At 44.6% G+C, this 22,062-nt stretch overlaps 1 protein-coding gene across 2 annotated transcripts in view; it reads right to left on the reverse strand.

The window, feature by feature from the left end:
• Positions 1-7,785: 7,785 nt before the first annotated feature.
• LOC147418240 (uncharacterized) overlaps positions 7,786-22,062 on the reverse strand; it is a 35,650-nt gene continuing 21,373 nt past the window's right edge. Inside the window, exons 6-7 of one of the 2 annotated variants that reach the window (XM_086507547.1) lie at positions 8,803-10,614; positions 7,786-8,699 (exon numbers count right to left, since the gene is read on the reverse strand). In XM_086507547.1, coding sequence (XP_086363673.1) covers positions 8,481-8,699; positions 8,803-10,614 — 2,031 coding nt within the window. In that variant the 3' untranslated portion in view covers positions 7,786-8,480. Of the gene's footprint in view, positions 10,615-22,062 lie in introns of both variants that reach the window. The other variant, XM_086507546.1, reaches the window with a different exon arrangement.

Consider the following 22,062-nt stretch of genomic DNA (forward strand, 5'->3'; position numbering starts at 1 on the left):
ATGGCTATAGAGGGCCTGCAGGCTTCGCTTGTGGGCACTGCTTTTGGGCGGTAGCTAGCTGCTATGGGCAGCATGTGTGGTTAGTTTTGAAGGTGCAGTTGCACACGGCATTGGCCATCGCTGTTGTCTGTCCGCTAGAGGGCGTTCACACAGAGGCCTCATGGGCCTCCCCTTTTGGTAGGGAAAAGAAGGTTCATCTCTTTGGTTGTAACGCCTTCGTGACAACCATGAGGAGCAAGGGGATGTTCCCATGAACCTTGAAGTGCAAATTTTCAAGAATAGCAGTAAGCGGTTGGCCACATGCAAAGTCGAGTCAAAAATAGAAATTGACAAAAAATGAGGAGTTACACACACCTTCCATAAGGTTACCATTTTTGGCAGTTTGAGAAGAGACTTTTTGGACAACATGAGCTCCAAGGAGGGAGCTCTTTGGGTGCTTCTGCACTGAGAGCAAGAGGAGGAAAGTTCCAATAGAGAGGGTGCCAATGAGGGCTTTCCTTGTAGAATTTTCATGTTTATAAATTTCCTTGCCCACTAGAAGCAATAGTGCATATTGGAAATAGGGTTGCAAGGAAACACACACAGCTTGGAGAAGATGAAGAAGCTCAAAGCATACAACAAAGATTAGTAATTCTTAGTGCACAATGAAAAGATAAGTTAGCCCTAGAGTGATGGGCATATATACAATGCATGGGGGGAAAAACCTCCTAGTGAGAGAAAAATGCCTCGGCAATCCTAAGTGTGTTCACACACATCACTACCATATGTATGGTAACAAATCCCCCTAGGAGTGATGCGGTGAATGAGAGTTGGCACATACTGTATAGGGAAGTGCCATGCCCTGAGTGCATGATCAATCCACAAAGGGGAGTAATCCCAAAGCTTTTCAAAAAGCTTCAAACTGCTCACGAGACAATGCCTTTGTGGATAGATTCGCACGGTTATTCTGTGTTGGCACATAAGCCAAGTTGATCTCTCCTGCTAAGAGTCTCTCCCTGGCATAGTGATAATGCACCTCAATGTGCTTTGTGCGAGCATGAAAAATTGGGTTTCTCGCAACTTTCAATGCATTCTCACTATCAGTGTAGATGATGTTGGCATTGTCCTATCCAACACCCAAATCAGTCATAATGTGTTTGCACCATGCACACTCAATCGTAGTTGTGAAGACTGCCATGTACTCCCCTGCACAACAGTTACAAATGCCCTTTGACACAAGAACATGTTGCATCATGTAAGCCCACATTGAGTAATTGTCCTCGTCCAATTTATCCTCAACAAAAACAATCATGAACACATTTGTGTTGTTGTCAGCCATCCTAAGTGCCTACACCGTATGTGAAAAGTGCCCAAAAAGAGGAGAAACAAAGCGGGTCTAACACATGCTATATAGCACAACCCAAAGAAGATTGTGAGAGACCTAGTATGCAAAAAATAGCATTGACAAAAAAAAATCACAAAAGGAAAAATTGCTTGTGCAATGCTGCACCTGTAGTGGAAACAAAGGCCAAAATGAGCCCGAATCAAAATTATGACATTCACCAAAGCTCACCTAAATCTAAGAAAGTGAGCAGGCGTGTGATGGAAATACTGGTGACTATGCCCAAGAGGATTCAATCTTCTCTAATACCAGTTGTTGGAAATATTGTTGCAAGGAAACACACATAGCTTGGAGAAGATGAAGAAGCTCAAGTCACACAACATAGAGTAGTATTGCTTACTGCACAATGGAAAGATAAGTCAGCCCTAGAGTGATGGGCGTATATACAATGCACGGGGAAGAAAACCTCCTAGTGAGGGAAAAAACGACCCAGCATTTCTAAATGTGTTCACACACATCACTACCACATATGTATGGTAAAAGTGCATTTTGCTTTATAGTTTTCTTTATCAATATTGGAGAATGATGAACTTTGATAATCTATGTTACAAATAACATCATATTTGTACCAATGAAGAATTGTTCTTGATGAGCACAAGGATTGGTTTGGATTTTGCATAGCAAGAGTCATGTATAGCAAGAGTCGTATATGACTGATTTCACATTTTGTTTACCATCCTAAAAGTAGTCATTTATCAATCTTTTCTAAGGATTGAGGACCGTTTCTCTCTCCTAACCATGGAGATGTCTATTAGTCATGTGGGTGTGCTCATGTAGACCATCGTTGATGCTCGCACTAAAGCCTACATTTAAGATATGGAAAAAATTATTTGCCATTGCTAATATTGCGATGTGGTGCTAATTGATAAGCTTAATCCAATGGTCCACAATTTCTCCCGTAGGTTTTAAAGTCCTTTAGGGCTTCTACATAGGCCAAAAAATAACACAAAACAAGCTTTGTATGCCTATCAAAACAAGGGGATAGAGACAAAAAAATATTAGAATTAGCAAAGGAAAAGTCAAAATTTTAAGATACAACTTTTTACTTAACCTCAACATTTAGAGACTCTCTCTCTCTCTCTCTCTCTCTCTCTCTCTCTCTCTCTCTCTCTCTCTCTCTCTCTCTCTCTCGTTTTTCATAACATGGGTATGTGCATGCGAATTGTGTAGAGGATAGTAGTTAATATTTTTTGGTCCCATTGGGGTCTGTGCCTTGTAGGTTTGTGTATGTTATAAAGAGGTTGGATAGGGTGGTGAACACCACCCATAGACTCTTACCACCTAGGCAAGAGATTGAGGGTTTGGGAGGCTGCTTGGAGGCTATGGCTATGGAGGTGGCATAGTCGATGGCCACACACTAGTATTAGAGCACTAATTGAAAAACATAATAGCACTTGCTTACAATAGGCTTCAAATGTGTTCATGGTGACATTTAGATTTAAATGTAGGCCACCTATCATGGTGGGGTTATCCACAAAGAAAAATTCAAATGTCTTCTCCATGGTTGTAGGGATATGTTACTCATTATTCATCGTAATGTATAGCAAGCAAAAGACTTGTAAATAATATGCAAATGAAAATCAAAGACTTGATATCATTAAGGAAGATGAATAGGTTTTCTTAGAAGATTCAGAGTATTCATAAAGTGTGAGCTTTGAGAAGTGCCCAAGTTGTCTCCTAGGTATTGTGGACCTTTCATTGTACTCAAGAAGGTAGATGGAGCTGCTTACAAGTTATAGTTACATGCTAACTTGCATGTCAATCTAGTTCTTCATGTAAGTGGCGTAAGGAAATGTGGTCAACACATATATGTTAATAAACTTCATTGAGTCTCCCATTCAACCTCATAAGACAAAAAGATTTGGACTTTTGTGAATAGCATGCACAACATCGTGCTAAAAAGTAAAGTATTAATGGTTTTACATTTATTTTTTTAGGAAAAAAATTCTTTCAAACAAGGGATGTAGTGATTGTTTGGCCATTGTGATGGAATTAGCTAGCCAACTAAGGATGCTAATCACACAACCTTAGGTGATCAGGCTTTCTTATGTGTAGCATTAACTTAGCATTAACTCCTAGGGCTAGTACCACTAACACGCTAATTAAGGAAACTAGAGGATGGAGAGTGAGAGAGATAATATCTATGATTGCAATAGATTTTTCTAATAAAAATAGTGTATCTCTCAATCAATACATTCATACAAGATTGTGTGTGGGCCATTTTATAGGCAAATAAGTTTTGGGATGATATATGTTATATATAATGCTACGTAAAGTAGTAGTGTTTACTCATTGGTGTCCTCACAAAGAGATTCCCACTTATATTTTTGAGGACAAAAACTCTTTCAAATGGGGGAAGAAGTGTCAGTTTATGGGACTTGTGATGGAATTAACTGGCTAACTGAGGACGCTAATCTTTAGGTGATTAGGCTTCCTAATGCGTAGCATGAACTTGTAGGGATACTACCACTACTATGCTAATTAGGGTAACTAGAAGATGCAGAGTAAGAGAAATAATAATTGCAATAACTTTGGCTAATGGCAAATAGTATTACTCTTAATCAAGAAATTGATACAAGATTGTGTGAGGGCCATTTTATAGGAAACTAATGTTGAGAGAACATCTATGATATGTACTGTATTGGGTCATATAGGAATATTGGGTGGATAGATATGCTACCTTTTTCCATGTGTAAATATTTTTAGCTGCTATTTAGAGCTAAATCTTGGTAGAAGTACCTAGAAGGTTCCTAGAAAATGTTATTGTAATATGTGTGGAGCACTGGATATTCCGTTGGCATTCGGAATATGATGTGAGGATGGACTATTCTATTGAATCTAGCATATTTCACTGACTAAGGGGTGCTTCCCATGTGTAACATGCACACTTATTGCCAACATTCCCCCCTTGAAGTATAGCATGTGACACATCTACATTTCATGTCCTCCCTTAGAGGTGTGACATGCATAATCTAGTGGGAAATTCTTACCTCAATCAAAAAATACTATAATCATGTGACCATGTGTAACATGCACACTTATTTCCAACATTCCCCCCTTGAAGTGTAGCATGTGACACATCTACATTTCATGTCCTCCCTTAGAGGTGTGACATGCATAAGCTAGTGGGAAGGTCTTACCTCAATCAAGAAAGACTATAATCCCATGACAATGAAAGTTGATTTTTGTTGTGCAATGTAATTAATCAATGGATTTACAGCATGCAAAGAAATCTTCTCATGGGAGAGGCTCGGGGGAATATATATGCCATATTATTTGTTGTAGAACAATATGAGACTTGAATCTTGTTTGCTTGGTAACCATTCACAAACACAGTGATAATGGATCTCTATATGCTTGTTGTGTGCATGAAAGACTTGCTTCTTTCCAATAGCAATGGCACTGTGAATATCACTATGAATAGTAATTGGATCTTTGGATGCAATGTGTAGATCCGTCCTCAATCAGCTAAACTGTATAGCTTCCACTGTGGTGGTGTGATGACATGCTATGCAGCCTCACATGTGGAGGAGGAAAAAATTGTTTGCTTTTTACCAAGCCGTGGTATACATGCATTTTCTAATGGAGAGCAATTGCCACGAGTAGGTTGATGACTATCAAGGTTACCATGTCCTTAGATATTTGCTCCTTTTGAGGGCTCTTTACAACACATTTATAGTGTTTGAAGCCAACTTCAAAGCCTGTAAGAGCTATGGAAGATATAAAAGGTAGGTTTTTCTTGATGCCAAGTACATACAATACATTTTGAAGGGTGATATTACTTCCATTTACAGTGGATAGGAGGTAGAATCATCCCAAAACATAAAATTTGTGCCAATGATGAAAAATTGGTTCAAGAATGCTCAACAAAAAAGATAGGCTTATAAATAGTTCATAATAAGATAATATTATCTCAAGAATGGCTTGACAATGCAAGTGGAGCTTAATAGAATATTGGTCTAAACGATATCTTGTAAGAGTGATAAAATGAGAGCCTGGTCAAGACAAGATCAATAAGAATAGCTCAATTGACGATGACTAGAGGGGCTTGATTAAAGCTTAGGTGAGGCTTACTCAGGGTAATATTATCGAAAACGGATCTAAGACCAAATGGCTGAATTAGCTAGCTATCCTCAAGATACATATCACACAACTTTAGGTGGTCATGCTTCTTAATGCATAGCTTTACTATGAGGGCTAGTACCACTAATGTGTTAGTGAGGGTATTTTAAAAACGGAGGATGTGAGAGAGAATATCAATGATTGCAATAGGTTTGGCTAATGGCAATAATATATCTCTCAATCAAAAAACTCATACAATGGTTGTGTGAGGGCCTTTTTATAGGCAAACATATGTTGAAACAATGGATGTCATCTATAATGCTATTCATCCATGTGGGCATCCTATGTGGAAGTTATGTATGCTATCTTTTCGTCATGTATCAATATCTATAGCTAATACTCAGAGCTAGAGCTTGGTAGAGGTGTCTAGAATGTTTGTATAAGATTCCATTGGAATATATTATGAGAATTGGGCATTCATTTGGCACCTAGAATATGTTGTGTGGATGACATATTTTGGAACTCTAGAAGGTTCTTGGATGATGGCATTGGAATATGGGACCTTTGGCGTCTGGTTGGGAGGATGGCATATTTTATAGAATCTAGCATATCCCACTAATTAAGGAGTGTTTCCCATGTGGAATATGCCCACTTCTTGCCAGTACCTTGTGGGAGACAATATCCTAGATGGGACTTGATTAGGGCCTATGGGTGGTTATTCAATAGACTTGCCGCTTGGATCGTCTTGAGGAGGTTGTCCGGAGGCTACATATATGTGACCTAGCCGATGGCCTCACATGGTGAATCATTTCTTTTCCTTAGGCATGTCAAATTTTGTTTCTCATTGAGGTCCACCTGTCTTTTCTTCTAGTTCATCACTTTGTTTTGCCAATTTGCACACTTGCATACTCCTTTTGAGTCCTAAAGGTTCAACTACCTTTCATCATGCTTCATTTGTTACCAACATTTTACTTTTTACTTACTTCCAATTTCCACTCCAAGAAATTGTAGGGAATGTTTGTGTGTGTGTGTGTGTGTGTGTGTGTGTGTGTGTGTGTGTGTGTGTGTGTGCATGCGCGCGCGCGCACGCACGCACGAGAGAGAGAGAGAGAGAGAGAGAGAGAGAGAGAGAGAGAGAGAGAGGGAGATCATGACAGAGAGAAAGATGATGAGAGACATATAAGTAAACCTAAATGAGACCAAAACATTGCATATGCCTCTATACCAATAAACCAAACCATACATGTGGATGGTTTTGCGGCAAAGCACTTCGGTTTATTAGTGCATATGAGAGACATCTAAGTAAACCTAAATGAGATGAAAACATTGCATATGCATCTATAGCAATAAACAAAACTATACGTGTGGATGGTTCATGTGGCAAAGCACTTCGATTTATTAGTGCATTTCTTACCCCCACCATTTCGACATTGGGGATTCAGTGGAGAAGATAGGAGAATGCTAATGCAAGAAATAGATGAGAATCCAAATGTTCATACCAGCCATTGTTAAAAATATAGAGAGAGATTCTCTAAGAAAGATAGGAAGATTTTTGTAGGCCCTACGTTTTTCTCAAAATGCATGGCAACACGAGGCAATACATATATAGATGAATTATGTTGATAACTATTAGGGATCTCTTTGCTTTTTCAAATCTGCTATGATGTGCATTGACAATTAATTTGCAATGATATATGTTGCCAATATGGTTAACTTGGTTATTTTGTAGTGTTGCATTTAGGCCACATGTTGGTGCGGTTATGGTTTCTCATGTTTTATCTTGACATGTTCATTATTTGTACAAAGATACCTTGTAGATTGTTTCAAATCACAGCTATGGTTTATGGTTTTTTTTCAAGCTCTTGCGTTGATGTTCATGCTTGTGTTTGCAATCATGCTCCAATTTATGGTTATGGTTGTGCCCCATTGTGCATTATGGTTATGGTTATGCTCCATTGCGCATTATGGTTATGTTGTAGTTTTGCTGATGGTTATGGCCATGTCTCTTATGGCTATTTGCTATTATAAAATCCAAAGCTTGCAAACAATGTTGACCATGCTTGCTTTGTGAGTTTCACACAATTTGAGTACTTACATATGCTTTGGTGTGCATTGGCATTGGCATTGGCATTCGCATTGACGTTGGCATCATGCTGTATATGGCTACAAATAGGTAGTCCCCAACACCATTTTAACCTTTTCAATGCATAGCTATCAACATCAAAAAGCATTAAACAAAGTCCCAAAAAATCTCAAACCCATCCCCCTAATAATTTCATATCACAGCTTAACCTTTGATTAGGTCTAAATATCTGAAATTAAAAAACCCTAAATCGCTGAACGATGCGTAAAGGCCCAAATAGATGAAAATAATAGAAAAATGAACATTATGGCCACAAGGGGCTGAACTTACAGGTACTTGTGTACAAAAAGGATGGGATTGCAGGGTAAAGGAAAGGGAAAATCTGAGACTGAATCCGCTGCACAAATGTGCCCAAAGAGCTTTGGTGGCAATGCAACAAAATAAGTGGTTAACCATCTCAAAAGGCCAAAACCCCATCAAGTTTCTGAATACCAAAATTACAAGCACCCACCCTTGTATCTGCACCAAACCTCACAAAGCTGCCACCCAACATACAATAGCCATCATATACTTCCATACAATTATAAAACCAAGGGAGTGATACTCTATCCTCTTCTGAATCCAAAACAGAAGCATTCTTATTGAAACGAAGGCGTGGTACCCTCGCATCAAGAGCTCTCCATTGAAGGACTCTCAAGCTGCAATAGAACTGTCTACCCAACTGTAGAAATAGACCTGGCCGTCCACACTTGGTCGGACACTCGCCGAGTGAGCCCAAATCGAGGGTGTGCCAAGCTATAGGCCTCCTCAAATCCACTGTGGATTCCACCCTTGAACCATGGCACCCATAGAGTGTTCTACGCACCCTATCCGCGCATGCCATCTGTGCTCCATGGTCCCACACTTACAAGCAACATGGAACTTGATGCCCCACACCAAGGTAGAATGTCTTGCTCACAAGCCGTATTGAAAGCATGTACGAGGCTCCCACCCATCCTCTGGAACAAAAACCAGAGGAAAATAAATTCCTTCATGTTCTGGATCCATATACATCCAAGGCTCCCCAATCCTCTCCAAATTGGGCTCTGGAACTCTGCTGATACCATTCAGCTTTCGGTAAAACTTTACAACAGGATTTTGAGCAGTTACAAGAATAAATAATAAGGTTAATTTCTACACATTAACTTTTGACAACATTCTATAGACTAAATAGTTCTTATCACTTAAGCAATGGGGAGGGATTATTTTCTGTCTGCCTTGGTCGAGAGGACCTTACAGACCGCCGGCTCATGCCCTTGTATTTTGTTGGCGAAGGGATTTCAAGGCCAGGTTTAAGAGCTCTGGGTCCATTTTCCAATCCAAAAGATGTATTTGGCGATTGTAAGCTTGAATCCTCCAAAAAAGTAGGCTTATACGATTCAATGGAGCTCACAGATGCAACTTCTGCATCCTCAGAAATAGTAGAGCACAATTTTAAATTTCTTCTGACTTGAATGGACGGGTTTTTGTCTTCACAATCAGATAAGCCTCTAGTCCGTGAAAAAGGAGTCACTGAGCTCAAAGGAGAAAGTGGATTATTAGTCCTTCGATCCAAATAAGAACTTCCCATACCAGATCCACCATTTGTAGAATCAATCTGACTTCTAGAATAACTCTTGAAGCTCTTACTCGGTGTCGACTGTAGCGAATGTGCCATATGTTCTTCCATGAAAGCCGGGTCCCTGATATTAGCGGAGGAATCTGATGGCTCTCTCTCATAATCCCCATGCAAATTCACATTGTATTCGGTGTTTTCTAAGTTTTTACTTGAGCTCCCTCCTATCATGTCATCCATATAAGGACAGGCTGCCATCAACTTTCTGGAAGGTGCCCTAGCCGTTACATCAGCATAGTCTTCCTCAACCATAGCTGCCCTACCCTTCAGGTAGAAAGGCGTCTCTTCCTCGCTAGCCTCCTCATTACTGTTATCATCGAATTGAGGCACCAATCCTCCTCGCTGTACTTCTCTGTCTGACTGGACTTCCACAACACCAAAGAGGCTCCCATGTTGCTGCTCGGTACTCACATTTTGGGAAGGGTAGAAAGGTGTCTCTACCTCAAGAGCCTCATCACTACTATAACCATCGAATTGAGGCACTGAAGAAAAATTCTTCACAGTTTTATCCTCCTGAATTTCTTTTTTGATGAAGAGGACTTCTTCCTCCTGTCCATGAGCCTCCTCTTTCTTCGGATGTGTGTTGTGAAAACTTTTAAATGTAGGACTCGTTGCCATGTCAGTTGATCTTGGTTCTTCCCAACCTGATAGCATGGTATTTAGCTTGGCTGAATCGTTTTCTTGTGAGGACCTCTGCTGTGAACCTGAGCTTTGTTGGACATCCACTGATGCATAGTTTACATCCAAATCTGAGCCTGTATTGTCCGATGATGGAGAAAACATTGAATCATCCCTAGTTGGGCAAAAGCTTGACTCATCAAAAACTGGAACAGAACTTGATTCAGAGTGCTTTCCCTCTGGTTTTTGGGTATCTTCCAATCTGCAGTTTTCTTTACTATTCAATGAGTCCTTACGAACCATGGCCACAGCAGCCCTCGCAGCTTTGGCAGCCTCAGATGCTGATTCAAGTGCAATTTTTGCAGCAGCTTCCAGCTCCAACAGCTGCATTTCCACTTCCTCTTTTCCTAAAGTGCTCATTTGTTTTCTATGGGGCATCTTTGAGCTTCCAGGAGACCTTGATTGTCTGCTGGAATGTGTCACCTTGACTGACTTTGTAGAGTTCAATTGCTCTCCAAATACGTGTTCTCTCCCCTTGTAGTCAGACACAACTTTATAGTCCATTTTTCCTTGTGATTTTGCCAGTGCATAAGGATCGAACATAGAAGTTGGAATCTTTGTAGCCCCAAAAGACGAATGAACTTCCTTTGTTTCTAAGTTGGTATTGATCTTTGCTGGTTGATGCATGTTATGAAGTGGTGGAGACATCATATGTGAGCTCAAGACAGTTTTCAACACCCCACTTGTCTGCGATGCTGGCGTTTCTCTCTCAGCACTGGAAGCTTGAGTTCCACTTGTGGGATGAGTAGGTGCACTCTGAAAAAAATTGAAAACAAGAGATCACAATGGTTGATGCGAAACTATAATCACTTAGAATATCCCTCCATAGAAAATGAAATGAGACTCCTACACCAAACATCATGCAAGATTCATTGTAAATGATCGGTAAGATCAGGCAACTACAGTGCAAAGAACTTGGCATAATGTTTGCTCCCTGCATTATTCTTCCATATGCTAGGCTGTCCTGGTTTGTCTCATAATCTACTGCAGGCTCTGAGCACGCCAACCACGCTGCTTCCCCTAAGAGAAGACAATGTCTGGGAGCATGCCAAGTCATAACCAAGGCAAACCAAGGGGTGTTGTAGGCTGGCCAGACTCCCACCACTGCCACTCTGTGTGCGACCTAAATACAAGAATGAAGGTTTCACTTTTGTCAAGCATGATTGAATTTCCTATTGAAGGCATAAGCTTTGAGGGTATTTTCTTTGAGCCTCACATGGTTTTCAAGGGTTAGGCACTTCAAGTGCTTTATCATCAAAGTTGTGCACCAGCCACTCTGGCAAACCGTAATCTTGAGCGCCTAGCAACCAGCCCAGAGTCGTGACCAAAGATCACCTAGAAAATCTTCACCAATGCTCTGCCGTCTCTAGTGCTCCGCGATTGCCTCCCTCTTGGGCATCAAATACAACAATCTTGAAAGAAAGGAACCCGAGGATGGCTGAGGGGGCAGAGGTGTCCCTCCACAACCACTCAGAAGTCAGCCCACAACCACCAGCCTTCCTCTGAAATGCCTCCTCAGAAGCCGGTTTTAAAATTCACTGAAATTCTACCACTTCTAAAAGTATCCTTCCTCTAAAATGTTCGCTCTGACACTAAGATAGACTAGCATTGCACGCTAGAGAGCTGCCCCTCCTTTTCAGCCTTCAAGAAGAGCACCCTCCCTCATCTGTAAATGCTCTAATTGCAATCAACACCTCCAACCATGTGAAAGCCCCCATCCATGCAGGGGTCTGGAGCTCAAAAGGATGTGCCAATCTGCTGGAATCACTACCTGAATATCCTGCCGCATAGTCAAATGTCCCCTCATGAAGCCCAATTTGTTACTACATCTTCTGGTAGGCTACAAACTGTGTCCACTCCCCATAACTTGGGGCAATGCCAGCAGCCATGGGATTCCAAGCTACAGGCAAGTGGCTGCCGTCTATGCTCCATGCATATTGGGGGTTCCATATCAATGACTGCCAAAGTCTCTCCTCCATACAAGACTCAAGAGAGCTTCTTTTGAGTTAAGCAAGGGCGAAGTTTCTCCCCAAGCCCGCAAAATGCTCGCAGCAAATCTGTCTGGTTCAATTGGCTTTTTTGCAAAAATCCATCGTATCTTTCATCACCATGGTCCCCTTGCTAGGGGAGCTCTAACCTGAATCCTAGCCAGAAGAAGCTCCTTCTAGAGCTCACTACCTGGTAGGAATCCACGAACAATGAGTTTCCTGTGCAGCAGGCTCTAAAACGCAAGGTCAATGAGCTCCAATCCGCCCCGCAAGGTGGGTAAGGTGATGACCTCTTAGGCAGCCTTGGCCCGTGCACAATGTCCATCCCTACCAGCCTATAAAAAGTTCTCAATAAGCCCTTGCATCTGGCCTCTACACGCAATCAAGAAGATCTGGCAAGGCACAATGTACCGCATCGTTGCCAAGAGCACCTGGTTGGCCACCACAATCCTCTTCGCCAAAGAAAGACATGCCGAGCTCAAATGAAGAAGTTTCCCCCTAATGCTGAATCCCAATGAAGAGGACCTGTCCACTGCTCTAGTGTTAGGACAATGCCTACTTGGCAATCCAAGTATCACACAGGCGTCCTAAGAGGGATTCAATGAAAACCCTCTTTGAGAGACCAATCAGGGGTGAACAACCGATGAATCCAAAATGGAAGTGTCTTGTGCCAATCGATCAACGCACCTGAAGCCACACAAAATAACTCAAGAGCCTGCTGGCTCCTTTGTAAATTGGCCTCCTAGCCATGCAAATACAATGCAGTGCCATCAGCAAACTCTGCATCTACCATCTCCTCATCAATAGGCGTCTACGATTCTCTACGCCCAATCTTGCAGATGACTCAAATCACATGAAGGTGGTCAACCTCAGCGGCTAGGCTCACTTTCTCCTGCAACGAAAGAGAAAGTTGAAAGGGAAGCTCCGAGGGGTTGCTCTAGAGGGCTTCATCAAAGTCCCTCTATGAAGGCAAAGAGGAATCCTCCATCTGTGTCTACTGCTATAGGCAACGACAAGAGCGAGAGCTGCTGATGATAAGCGGGAAGGTGCGGGGGGCAAGAGGGGTACATAGTGAGCCCGGGGAGAGCATGCTGGGGAGGGTGGCAAACGGGAGGCCACGGGCATCATCAATGCCCGAGGATGCCCGGCATCGGGTGTTGTCCGAGAAAGTATTGCATCGGTCGTTGAAGAGCTTCGTCAATGTCTGCCTCTATAAATAGTCGCACTAGGCATCTCCCATATCGTGCTAGAATAGTCCTAATTCTCTGATGGAGCCTCCGTCGATGTTGTGGTCGCCCTTGTAGATGTGGGCGTCTAGCTCTCCCAAGCTCAGTGGCTTTGTCCACTAATATACCTTTGGTATAAGTGGGCTCTCAAGTCTGCTGTGAAGCATGCTCATCTAGCTGTTGAGTCCCTTCTCTAAAGAAGTCAGTGATCTACCTTTGTGAATGTCTCCTACTGCCTGGTCTCCTCAAGAGACTCTCCCTGTGTCTACGCAGCTCTAGCAAGCAAAAGCAGCCCGAGGCATCTATGATCCTGATATCTCACGACTAAAACCAACGGTCCAAAGCCCTCTCTGAAGAGACAGTGAAAGCGGCCTCATATCTCATAGTATACTGGACAATGGCAAATGTGATGTAACTCTGTCTCTGGCTCTATATGACACAACTGGCTTCTGCTGGTACTCTCCTAAATCTGCCAGTCTTAATCTCTGGCTGACGCGATAATGTGCACATCTGAACAATAGCACATCGTATCCCATAGGATAAATGAGTGTCCATATAGGCCGGTCTGATCACATATCCATCCTCTGTTGGTTGAAGAAGATGCTCTCTATAGAAAGCCATCTTCGTGCCAACTCTTGTATTGGCTGTATCCATGTGCTTCTGGTATCTAATTGAATCAAATCCTGACGTATAAGTCTAGTGATCTTTGTCCGTGTGAGAGAAAGGGAGGGTGCATCCAAAGAGTACTGGAATGGGGGCAGGCTATCCATGCTCAAGCCATGTGACGGAAGCCATGATGTCATCTGCCCATACCAGCATGCTATGTCCCCCTGTAGCGCTAGCTGTCAGGATGACTCAAGGGCTAACTGAGCATATTTGTCTCTGGGGAGGTCCCATAGATTATGCATGAAGGAAATTGATCTAGTAAGGGCCTCAACTACGAGAGGGGGGCAGCTAGCTCCGCTCGAATAATCTCATGTGGCACTGAGGCCTTAGCCCAAATCAGCCGAGAGACCATAAGAGACTAGAGGCCTCTTCATACATCTCCATCCATCAGTGCTACCAGATCTTCCATGGTGGTCCACTAAGGGTCCCAAATCTGAACCCCATAAAGAATAGCTGAAGCCACTAGAGTTTCAAAAAAGCCATAAGCTTTGTTCGAGGTTCTTGAAACTGAACCTGCGAACACATCTTCTCCGATCCTCCCAAGGTTGCATAAGCTCTCGCCAATCTAGCCTCTGTTGCTCTCCTCAAGGAAAACACCAGTCCACTGAAGACTACCACAAGATCGGTGTATGCATCTGTATACTCCATCGTCTCCTAGCAATATGTAAAAGTGGGTGCTGACCTCCTGACCCACTGTGGTGAGGTGTACCAGGTCCATAACCTTGGTTTTCCCGAGGTTAACAAACAATCCACTATCCTGGGCAAATGTGTACAAAGCATCTAAATGACGCTGCAAGAAATCAGCACAATATCATCAGCATATAACAATAATGGGATCCATGTCCATGCCAATTGTGCTCCTCTTATCACCGTCCCTCTCAATGTAGTCAGCAACCTCATCCACATACACGCCAAATAGTGTAGGGGATAGCGGCCAGCCCTGTTTCACCCCAACAGTGGAGTGAACCAAATCAGAAATCCCCTATAGAGTGCGTACATGCCCTACTACAGACACATGATCCCCCAAATCAACCTGAAGAGTCGTACTGGGCATCTCCCATGTCGTGCTAAAATGGTTCTGATCCTTTGATAGAGCCTCCGTTCATGTCGTGGTCGCCCTCGTAGACGTGGGCGCCTAGCTCTCCCGAGCTCAATGGCTCTGTCAACTAATATACCTCTGGTAATAGTGGGCTCTGAAGTCTACTGTGAAGCATGCTCATATGGCTGCTGAGTCCTTGCTCTAACGAAGCCAGTGATCTCCCTCTATGAATGTCTGCTTGAAGAGACTCTTCCTGTGCCTGCACAGCTCTAGAAAAAACAACCCGAGGCATCTCTGATCCTGATATCTCATGACTCTAGTCATATGAGAGAGAGAAATGAAATGAAATGAATGTTATATTAACGTCTTCAAAAGGCCATAGTGACCTATGAGACCAGAAAGTTAAAAGGTGGTGGATCTGATACAAAGTCAGAGTAACAAAATAACAACAGTACAAAACAAAGATATATACTACGGGATCCTAGACTGGTCGATGTGAACTAAGCAAAAATGGGCGGCTTGCTGGGATAGCTGAATCACAGGAGATCTAGCATCAGTCGTTGGCGGATCTCATAAATCTCCTCCATGGTTAGTAGCCTCACCGGGCGTCGTGTATGCCTGGCCAGAGTGCTCCGAATCTTCTGACGTAGCCTCTGTCGATGTTGTGTAGTCCTCCGCAGTCGTGGGCGCCTGGATTTCCCCAGTTCAGTCGCTCAGTCGATCAATGTGCCTCTGGTGTGAGACGAGGGGGAGCTCTGTTGTGGGAGTGGCTCTTGCGGCTGTCCCATGTCTCCTCTGAAGAAGTCTGTGATCCGTCTTTGAGACTGGCTAGCCTCGCCACTCATCAGGCTATCTCTGTGTCTGCGCAGCTCGAGCAAGAACAAACCCAGGCATCTCTGATCCTCGTATCCCATGACTCTTGAGAGTGGTCCAGACTCCAAAACCCTCTCTGAACAAGCAATGGAAGCGGCCTCGTATCTCGTAGTAGGCGGGGCAGCGGCATGTATAATGCAACTCTGTCTCACGCTCCATGTCACACAAGGGGCATGTCCTGGCCTCTGCTGGTAATCCGTTGTATCTCCCAGTCTCAATCCACAGCTGGTGAGAAGATGTGCGTAACTGGCCAATAGCACATCGTATCCCATGAGACAAGTGGGTGTCCATGTATCTCGGTCTCGTCAAAAAACCATCCTCCGTAAGCTGGAGAAGGTGGTCTCTGTAGAAAGCCATCTTCGTGCCCAATTCCTGTACTGGCTGTATCCATGTCCTCCCGGTGTCTAGCTCGGTCAGGTCTTGGTGGAAGAGCTTGGTGATCTCTCACTGTGTAAGAGTGAGAGATGGTGCATCCAATGAGTACTGGAATGGTGGCAGCCTGTCTATGCTGACCCCATGCGCCTGAAACCATGATGCCATCTCCCCATACCAGCATGTTGTATCTCCTTGCATGGCTAACTGTCGAGAGGACTCAAGTGCAATGCGAGCATATCTGTCTCTAGGAAGTTCCCATGTGCGGTTTATGAAGGAGACTGATCTGGTGAGCGTCTCCACCACTAGTGGGGGGCCCGCTAGCTCTGCTCGGATAATGGCCCGTGGTACTGATGCCTTGGCTCTAATGAACCGCGAGATCATAGAGACGAGAGGTTTCTCCATGTTCCCCCATCCATCTGTGCGACCCGGCCTCCCGTGGTGATCCAATGAAGGTCCCCATATCTCAGCTCCATAGAGCAATGCTGAAGCCACCAAAGTGTCAAAGAGCCAGAGCTTCGTCCAGGGCTCCTGAAACTGAACCTGCGAGCACATCTTCTCCAATCTACCCAATGCTACGTGGGCTCTAGTCAGTCTGGTCTCTGCTGCTCTTCTGAGTGAGAATGCAAGTCCGCTAAAAACCGCTCCAAGGTAAGTGTAAACATCTGTGTACTCCACAGTCTCCTGGCCGTATGTGAATGTAGGTGCTGACCTCCTGATCCACTGTGGGGTGGTATTATAACAAAAGTGGAATCCATGTCCCTGCCAACTGTGCACCTCTATCACCATCGCTCTCAATGTAGTCAGAAACCTCATCCACATACATACCGAAAAGAGTAGGAGAGAGCGGGCAGCCCTGCTTCACCCCAATAGTGGAGTGAACCAGTGTAGAAAGTCCCTCAGGGGTAGGTACATGCCCTACTACTGATCTGTACAATGCCATGATCCCCCAAATGAGCTCTGTGGGTACTCCCATTTCCTGTAATCTGCGTATCAATCTAGCTCTAGGTACTGTGTCAAAAGCTTTGCGGAAGTCCACAAAGCTACAATAGATCCGTCTCCCATGAGATCTGGGCCCTCCTCGATGATGGCCCTGAGTGTCAAGATATGGTCAAGAATAGAGAAGCCTCTCCTGAACCCTGCCTGCCCAGCTGCACGCATTCCTTCCCTCTCCGCCCATCTACTCGGCTGTTGCTCAAGAATGGATGCATACAACCGTGCCAGTGTGTGTCCAATCATGATAGTGCGATAATTCCCAGGCTCCATGGGGTCTCCTCACTTGAAGATAGGTACAATCATAGATAGGCTCCAAGTGTCCGGTAGGCCCTCACACATGGCACAGTTAAACATAACTGCTAGAAGCTCTGCTAGTAGGTCTTTGGCATGCATGAAATGCTCAGCGACTAAGCCATCATGATCATATGCTCTCCCAGTCCTCATCCTGTCAATAGCTTTCTTCACCATCTCAGCGGTGAAAAACGCACATGTGTGTGGGCATGGATCGGGGGGGTTGGGAAGGGGCGGCTGTCCAGGTACTGTGTACAAAGATGATGCGTACTGACCCCAAGTCTCTGTGGAGGAAATAGCAAGGGGGGGGATTGCTCATGAAAGAGCCGCCACGCCTCACGCGAGTCCTGAATCAAGAATAGCTGGTATAGATCCTGCTCGAGTCGGGCCAGAAAAGCCCTCTTCTTCCGACGCCTGTCAATCTGTGACTGTTTGTGAGTGAAGTCCCCCAAAAGCACCTCCCTCAGAAGTCTGGCTCTAGTCTGGCGGCACTCCTCATCGTACCAGTTGTTCTGAGGCATGCTCCCTGATCAGCGTCTCTGCTCAGGCTGGGTGTGTGGGTATGCCTCTGCTGCTGCATCATGTAATGTCTGTGTCAGTATAGTAGTTAGCTCCTCCAGAGGTCGCCCCGGGTCCTTAGTGCATAGGCGTCTGTAGATCTCGTCTATGTATACAAAATCCGTCTCCCGTGTGAAGGTGTAGCGAGTAGGGGCTGCTACCCGTGGCCTGTGTGCTACACTGAACTGGAAGGAGATGGTCATCGATACCAGAGCATGATCCACTGCCACCCCGACCGGTCTGGGCCCAACTGTGAGATCCTAGATACTAGAGATGAGATTCGGCTGTGCCATGACATAGTCCACTGTGCTGGCTCCATGTCTGTGTGGGAAGCATGTGAAACCTCCCACAGCAGGAAATCTCTGTAGGCCATTCAAGATGGCCAATCCATGTGCGGTGCCCATGTCTATCAGGTGTCGCCCGTACTCAGTATATTCCACATAGTGTGATAGTCTGGACAGGCCCATCTCTACAACATCTAGCTCTCTTAGCATCTCCTCTGAAGTATCATAAAACACTGTCTGGTGATGGGCAGTCCTAGCATTGAAGTCCCCTAGAATGATAATGTCACCATCTCTAGAGAACTCCCATATGTCATCATCCAAAATAGAGAAAGGGGATTGTCCGCTGGGTGATGCATAAACTGATGTACTCGGGGGAAAGTAGCAAATAGAAAGGTAGAGATATCTGCCTGTCTCTGCTTTCAATCTCACCCACATGTACCTAGCTTGCTCATCCCTGCGGGCTATATGTATCAATGGTTGCAGATCCTCTCTAAATAACACTGCCACTCCTCCCGAGCCCCGTCCTCTGTGCTCTGAGCGTCTCCTGTCTGTAAGCTGTCTCCCACCTGTATCCACTGATGTGAGGCATGGATTGCCCAGGGGCCTAGTGTGTCTCAGAGTAAAAGATGATGTCTCTTCCAGTAAAGCTATCCTCAAAAGCACCCACATCAAGACGCATAGATCCATTACAGTTCCAGGCAACCACTTTGAGTGTGGTACCATAAGTCTCGCACCGTCATGTGGAGCGTCGCTCTAGTATTACCACTCTTCCATCTCGGTAAAAGGCAATCTTGCCTTTTCCCCTTGCCGCTCTAATCTCCGGCATTACTTCCTACATATGAGCGATCTGCAAGAGGGTGAGATCATCCCGGAGAAAGATGCCCGTCTCTTTAAGAGTTGGTCTTTTCTTCAAGAAGGACTTCTTCGCTTCCATGGAGAGAAAACGGAGGATGAGTGCTCTTTCTTTTGAGGTTTCCCCACTACTTCCATTTTTCTTTATGTTGCCCACTCTCCATGCTCTTGTGTGCGTCCGCTCATGAACCCCCATCACGGCTATGAGTTCTTTTACCTCTTCGTCCACATTGCCTTTTTCTTTAAGACCGCAAATTCTCACATGTAAAGCGCGCACCCGTCTTCTTTGCTCCTCCTCTAGTGTCTGATTAATGATAGTGGGTGTGGACGTGGGCGTTATCTCCTTGCCTTTTCCTTTCTTGGCCACCTTGATCTATTTCTCGGCTTCATTCACCTTCTGCTGAGTTTTGGTAAGAACATCCACCCAAGAAGTCGTCATTTCTTTGTGTTGCTCTTCTCCCTCTTTGATGGCCCGTACTTGCTCCTTGATCGTGTTGATTTCTTCGATTACTGAGGGTTGCAGTTCACCCCCTTCCAATGTGTTTCTTGATCGTGCTTCGGCGAGATCTTTCTTGAGTGACGCAATCTCTTCATCCTGAGTCGTCACTCGGTCTTCCAGCATATTTATCTTGCTCTCTTGGATCAGCACGCGTCCTTCGAGCATGTTTATTGTGCCCAAGAGATTGCGGTTCATCTTGGTAATGGTCTCCGTCATTTCCTCTTTGCACTTTTGAATGGCATCCTCTAGGGGGTCGGCTTTATCGTTCAGCTTCCTCATGCTTGATCGCCGTCCGAAAAAGAGCCACTAAGCGCACGTGTGCATCCACATTAGCAGCGGGCGTGGTAGCTCGGTGAGTGGGGGAACGCGAGGAGGTATGGCAAGGGAGGGGCAGCAATAGAGTACGGACGAGAGAGAGAGAGAGAGAGAGAGAGAGAGAGAGAGAGAGAGAAATGAAAAATGAAAAATGAAAAAATGCGATAGAGTACGGGAGAGAGAGAGAGAGAGAGAGAGAGAAATGAAATGAAATGTTATATTAACGTCTTCAAAAGGCCAAAATGACCTATGAGACCAATCAGTTACAAAATAGTGAATCTAATACCATGTCTGGGTACAAAAGAACTAGAAGTGGAACAAAATACTACTACTACTACTACAATCTAAAACTACGTGGGTGTAGCAGCTGATACAATAGGTACCCGGTAAACTGGATGTAACAGTGTGTGAAACAAAGATGGAAGAAATGGTGAGGATCCATCCTCATCTGCACTCTGGATGTCGAGAGAGTATGGCTCGAATCTTCTGTTGTAGTCTCCGTCGATGCTGTGTAGCTCCTCTCCTCAGTCGCGGTCGTCTGTATCTCTGTAGCTCCGAGAGAGAGAGAGAGAGAGAGAGAGAGAGAGAGAAGCACGATAGAGTTAAAAGTTAAAAGTTAAAAACGTTAAAAATGGAGTTAAGAAAATATAGAGTTAAGTTAGTAGGTTAAAAAATTAAAAGGAGCGATAGCGATAGAGAGAGGCAGCGCGATAGAGAGAGGGAAAGGAGCGATAGCGATAGAGAGAGGGAAAGGAGCGATAGCGATAGAGAGAGGGAGCGGCGCGATAGAGAGAGAGAGAGAGAGAGAGAGAGAGAGAGAGAGAGAGAGAGAGAGAGAGGGGGAGCGGGAGCGAAGGGGCAGCGAGTGCGAGGCGGGAGAGGGAGAGATTCACTTGCGGGTGCGGGGCGAGTGGAAGCGGGAGCGCAAGGGCAGCAGCGGGGGGCGAGAGGAGGTGGGAGCGCAGGGGGCAGCAACGGGAGAGAGAGAGAGAGAGAGAGAGAGAGAGAGAGAGAGAGAAATGAAATGAAATGAAATGTTATATTAACGTCTTCAAAAGGCCAAAGTGGTCAATGAGACCAGGAAGTTACAATGCGGTGTATTCGATACCAAGTCAGATTAACAAAATAAATTAAACTAGGGATAACAAGATATAAACACTATGGAATCCTAAACTAAGCGGATAGGTGTGAAAGGCGAAAGGCATGAGATGTGTGAACTGAGCTATACAATGTGTAGACAATTTGGGAGGGAAGTAGAGATCTATCTTCATCTGCACTTTGGACGACGAAAAAGTATGGCTCGAATCCTTTGCTGTAGCCTCCTTCGAAACTGTGTAGCTCCTCTTCTCCATCTGGGTCGTCTAGATCTCCCTAGCTCCAATGCTCGGTCTATGAGAATGCAAGTAGTGCGGGTAGACCTCTCCACTGTTGTTTGCTCCTCTGTCTGTTCTTCTGGGTGTACAATATCTAGTGTAAAGAAATCTGTGATTTGTCTCTGGGTTGTCTCTCTTCAGCTCTCCTTAGTAAAGTTTCTCTATGCCTGTGTAGCTCAAGTAGATATAGCCCAAGACATCTCTGATCCTCATAACTCATGACCCTAGATAGAGGCCCAAAACCTTCTCTGAATAGACAATGAAAACGGCCTCTTATCTCATAGTACATTGTGCAATGACATATGTAATGTACCTCTGTCTCTGGCTCTAGATGACATAAGCGGCATATCTTGCTATCTGCTGGTGTCCCTCTGAATCTGCCAGTCTCAATCTCGAGCTGATGCGTGGACGTTCGTATTTGGCCAATGGCACATCGTACACCATGAGAAAGATGCCTGTCCATATAGCTAGGTCGAATCACAAACCCATCCCCCGTGAGGTGGAGAAAATGCTCTCTATAGAAAGCCATCTTTGTGCCCAATTACTGTATCGGCTCTATCCATGTCCTCCTCGTGTCAAGCTGGATCAGATCGTGACGAATGAGTCTATTAATCTCTACCCGTGTCAAAGACCTCAAGGGTGCCTGTAGAGAGTATTGAAAAGGAGGCAACCTGTCCATGGTGAAACCATGTGTCTGAAACCATGATGCCATTTGTGCATACTAGCATGATGTATCCCCATTAAGAGCTAATTGTTTGGAGGACTCTAGAGCCACCCTCGCATATCTGTCTCTGGTAGTATCCCACAGACTGTGTACAAAGGAGACTGATCTAGTCAGCGCCTCAATCTCCATAGGGGGGGCAGCTAATTCC

This window comes from Adiantum capillus-veneris, chromosome 30, assembly GCF_014529385.1.
Source record: "Adiantum capillus-veneris isolate H3 chromosome 30, ASM1452938v2, whole genome shotgun sequence".
In the NCBI taxonomy this organism is placed as follows: Eukaryota; Viridiplantae; Streptophyta; class Polypodiopsida; order Polypodiales; family Pteridaceae; genus Adiantum; species Adiantum capillus-veneris.